General features: G+C 44.6%; 1 protein-coding gene across 1 annotated transcript in view; it reads right to left on the reverse strand.

Moving 5' to 3' along the window:
* Positions 1-267: 267 nt before the first annotated feature.
* LOC142214402 (ras-related and estrogen-regulated growth inhibitor-like) overlaps positions 268-5,244 on the reverse strand; it is a 14,717-nt gene continuing 9,740 nt past the window's right edge. Inside the window, exons 3-4 of the mRNA XM_075283349.1 lie at positions 3,144-3,217; positions 268-960 (exon numbers count right to left, since the gene is read on the reverse strand). Coding sequence (XP_075139450.1) covers positions 478-960; positions 3,144-3,217 — 557 coding nt within the window. The 3' untranslated portion in view covers positions 268-477. The remainder of the gene's footprint in view (positions 961-3,143; positions 3,218-5,244) is intronic.

The following is a 5,244-nucleotide window of genomic DNA, read 5'->3' on the forward strand; positions in this document are numbered from 1 at the left end:
GTGCGGTCACATAGACATGAGACGGGTGGTCATGCGGGGTCACTACTACTCCAAGCACGCAGGGATTTTGGGGTTCCCCTGGTTTTCGTGATCACTAGGGGTCCCATGTACTAGACATATGGACGTGGGCAAATAACAAGAATCCATAACCCAAGGTACTAACGATTGTAATGTAACCGAAAGAGACTATGCTAAGGAAGAAATGAGGCATTTACGACACCTTGACCTTACAGAGGAGACTTATGGCAGCTGAAATAGTGGAAGAGATGAAGTCCGTCTGGTGTCTGAACCCGAAATATCTCAGACGAGTTGCCAAACTAATATAAAGTGGTGTTCTAGTGCGTTGCGGTAAACATGTCTACCAATCTATAGGCTACACCTCGCTAGTGAAGACATCTCCTAATCCTAGGACTCTCAAGACTTGTGCTCAGTATTCTCCGGGTAAATCATCTTCATAGGAGTCTCAGGGAGAGAAATTCACTCTGGAATATAATCCCGAAAAGAATTGAAACTTAAACTTCGACCGTTGGCGTTTAGAGCAGAATTGGCGTAAATTTTTGGAATCTTTTCCATCAATTTGGAGACGTTTCTTTTCTTGAAGGTCCCGGGGGAGAGGCTGCCTTGTCTCAGGAGTTCATAGTAAAGTGTATTGAAGACCAGAGCGGTCTCTTCATAGCTGTCCCTGGTGGAGATCTCATAACATGGACACTTCAAAGCCTTGGAGAGTTTCTCTCCATCGTCGGTGGACACCATGCGGTCATACTGGAGGTCTTTCTTGTTGCCCACAATGACTATGGGGGGTTGTTCTGTGGCTCCTTTCTTACTGGTCGAGTGGATGTGGTTGATCAAGAAACACAATCTCATGACTTCATCGAAGCTGCAGCGATCTGTCACAGAATACACCACGGCAAAACTGTCGCCCCATTTGATCTTCTCTTCGATCTGAAGGGAGTCCTCCTCCTTGAAAAGTGAAAAAATAAGGAGTCAAGAGATCTTGTATCATGTCTTACACCAAATCTTTTCCTCAAAGCTAATGCAAATGTCCCAGTTATCGAGTGTAACCGACCTGGTGGGGCTTATGCAAAGGTGCAACGTACAGATGTTCCTTCCTTCCTTTTTTTCTAGGTTTGACATATTCTGAGCTGAGCGACACGAGCTGAACAGTCTTAAGAACCTACTTGATTTTACAATATACTTGTAAGGTGGTGCAGACCTTGGCCAGCTGACCTGACTATACTATAAGTAGGCTTAGAGCGCAGTGCTAGTATGTGAGTGCACCACAGGTGGAGTAATATGGTTATGGGATACATTGTAGCAGATGTTACTGACACTATATAAGAAATACCTGCTCATGTCATTGTCCTTGCACTCTCTGTACCATGCAAGGATTCCTTAGAAGTGGAATTAAATTGCACCGCAGGAGAAGCTGATCGCCGATCCCCTTTAGTGTAACCCCCTGACGTCTGGCACTAACCCGCCCGGCTACCCAGGGTGGGAGATGGTTCACTAGGCCATTCATAAGCTTGTAGGATCAGGTCTTCTAGCTGCTGGAGGAGGGATCTAGATAGGCTGGGTGAGCTAAGGGATCCTTGGGACCGATGTTTAAAGAGCAGAGGGACAGATGTGGCTAGAAATGATCCAGTTCAGTGAACTAGTGCACCTAAGCGAAGACCTGGTGAATGGGAGCCTGGGGCCTGTGGTGTTGTGCGGTGCGTCCCTCACTATAGCAGATGCACGTCACTCGCCACCACAGACTGGAGACCTGTACAAATAATTCTAATTGTGAGTATATCAGAATATCTACAATAGAGAGGAGAACCGCAGTGCAATGTTGGGTGTGATATGTTCTTTCTCCATTTCACAGGCCAGACTACACCACCAGCAGACTATCCAATATGTCAGCAGACTAACTAATATGTCAGCAGACTACACTGCCAGCACACTATCCAATATGCAGACTAACTAATATGTCAGCAGACTACACTGCCAGCACACTATCCAATATGTCAGAAGACTACACCACCAGCAGACTATCCAATATGTCAGCAGACTAATTAATATGTCAGCAGACTACACCACCAGTAGACTATCCAATATGTCAGAAGACTACACCACCAGCAGACTATCCAATATGTCAGCAGACTAACTAATATGTCAGCAGACTACACCACCAGTAGACTATCCAATATGTCAGAAGACTACACCACCAGCAGACTATCCAATATGTCAGCAGACTAACTAAGATGTCAGCAGACTACACTGCCAGCAGACTATCCAATATGTCAGAAGACTAACTAATATGTCAGCAGACTACACTGCCAGCAGACTATCCAATATGTCAGCAGACTAACTAAGATGTCAGCAGACTACACCACCAGCAGACTATCCAATATGTCAGCAGACTAACTAATATGTCAGCAGACTACACTGCCAGCAGACTATCCAATATGTCAGCAGACTACACTGCCAGCACACGATTCAATATGTAAGCATACTAACTAATATGTCAGCAGACTAACTAATATGTAAGCAGACTACACTGCCAGCAGACTATCCAATATGTCAGCAGACTATCCAATATCCCGGCAGAAACTTGAATTTATGGGGACATATAAAATAAATGATTCCTATTCCTAATCCTAGAAGCATTTTCCTAATCTACCACTAGATGGCATCAATAGAAACCGTTTCGGCTGCGACATGAAAGGATATTGAAGTCTTGCAGATGATTTTTCTACTGTCAGGACTTTCCTAATACAGGAGACTTCAGGAGGGATTTGCATGCAGCGCTGAAGAGAATCCCAGAGAATGTTTCAGTCTCCGGATATTCTGCATCACTTTACATTTCATTTCCCTGCACCTATTTATTGGTATCAGGTCACAAATTCTGACAAACGACCTTTAATACTGAAATTCTGTCCTGTTCTTGGCTACATGAAATAAAATCTCGCTGACCGGTAGAGAAAAGGAAATCTGGGCAATGGGAAAACTCTAAGGGAACAACAATAAATTGCAATTACAGGGGCATTCCCATCTTAAAGTCTATGGAGTAACCATTGGCTATGCCAAACCTGTCCACTAGCCGAGGATACCAGCTCTGATACCAAAGGATACCAGGGGTGATCGTATATTGGGGGTCCTACCTGACCAGCCGTGTCCAGGATTTCAAAATGGACAAATTCTCCATCGATGGCAGCCGTGTGTCTGTAAATCATTTCTGTGAAGACAGGAAAGATCAGGACGTTCACCCGCTGTATAATAGGGAGTCGCCTAAATAACAATTACACAACTTATTAGGCAATTGCTTAAAGTAGGAATTCCTGACGTGTGGGGATAAAACCGCTTTCATTGAACGATACTTTGTATCCCTCTTGGATTATCCGCAGATCCGGAATAATCCAGTCACGCGTTGTGGACGGAAACCTTTCTATGATATAAAATATCTATTTCCCAGGAGATTTAATGTCTTGATACATCTATAGGTTATGTATTTCCAATAAACGGGGGGAGGGGGATTGTCTAGAAGGTGTCATTATATCGCAGCACATAAATCACATTGTTATGTCAAAGTATCTCTAAAACCAAATCCAATATCACATAGTGAACAATTGCGACTAGATCCGAGCAGCGCCTTCCATGCGGTGACTCATCCTTCAGACTACTCACCATCTGCTTTACTTGTGGGTGCCGCTTATTTCTTCATTGTACGGTGATACAATAATAATTGGAGTAAAATATCAATTACCCCATCACCATCCTGTATCTACATCTCAGCGCCCGTTTTCGATGTGACCTCCACCCCTAACGTAAAGACTGACAGATCCCGATGTGCTGACCGATGTGTCCACGCCCGGGTGCACCAAACATGTCATTTACATATGAATTAGAAGATGTGATCGGTCACAGGATTGCACTTTGACTGTTCACTGATTCATTGTCTTCCCCTACAACGGCACATAAGTGGATTAGAAGTGATTTTGAGGGTCATTGACTCCCTTGACATTTAGGTGTCAAGTAAATGGGACTGAGCTGCTATACCAGGTGCAATTTCCAGCCCCTTCAATCAGGGGATCAGTGGGGGAGTCTGACCTTCCTAATGACCGATGCTAAAGATTGACCATCAATATCAAAATCCTGCAATGCCCCTTCTACGGTCCTGATATTTCACTAGACATTGGTTTGTTCCAATGTAACAGATGGAAAGACCTTAGCCAGGGACCGATTCTCGCAGCCCATGAATCCTCAAGAGGTGGCCTGATGGTCAAATATGGAGGTCAAGACTAAGACCCCTTTTCGCCACCATATAAAGCAGGTCAATGACTACGAGCCCTTGTATTTGCTGCAGCCGGAATCCCCTATAAAGCACTTACAGTTTATATCATTGCTATAATTTTATGCAAACGACCTCCAGTTACCTTTCTAATTGTTTTCTCCGATTCCATCGCGCACCTAAATAAACAGATTAAGCGGAACGATCTCCGAGAACGGTTTTACCATATAAGGCTCCGGCCATGTAGGATGGAGGGGATTTTAGGGCTTCAGATCACACGAGAGCCCTGGATTTATTATCACAAACAAGTGGAGACCAAGATGCAAATTATATTGAAGAAAAGAAACAAAGTTGCAGAAGAAAAGATGGAGCAAAAGTGATACAAAAACGGTGGAACAATTTATATGGTGCAGAACGGTCATTGCTGACGCCGATTCCCCATCAGTCTGAGATTGATGACCGATCCTAAGGATCATGAATATCGGGGTTCTTCTGTGTCCCCTGTTTATTGGAGTGATAGCCACATATGCGCCTTGTCTGTCCATTCAATGTCTGTGGACCATATGAAGATGACTGGACCCTGCACCCGCTTATCTCCCCAGTCACCACAGATGACCTCGACACCACCCAGTTGTCAGTCCTAGAATCAGGACCGGAGTTGTCAGACTGAGACATGACTTGGTTTCCTCTCCCCAGGACTAAGCAGCTGATATAAGGATTTATCATCGCACAGAAGCTGCGGATTGTACAAGAATGTGATCAGCCCTGGCGAGAAATAACAAGTATTATTCAACTGGAAAATCACCGAACACGGCGGCCGCGTCCATGGCCAGCGAAGACGCGAGGAGGCTCCGGCATATGTGGGAGGTGAAGGATTCATGGAGAGAGGCAAAGATATCAGCACCGAGAGGATTAGGGAAAAAACGGAGAAATATGGAATAATGTGCGGAAATACAGAGATAGTCCATAAGAAT

Source organism: Leptodactylus fuscus, chromosome 7, assembly GCF_031893055.1.
Source record: "Leptodactylus fuscus isolate aLepFus1 chromosome 7, aLepFus1.hap2, whole genome shotgun sequence".
In the NCBI taxonomy this organism is placed as follows: Eukaryota; Metazoa; Chordata; class Amphibia; order Anura; family Leptodactylidae; genus Leptodactylus; species Leptodactylus fuscus.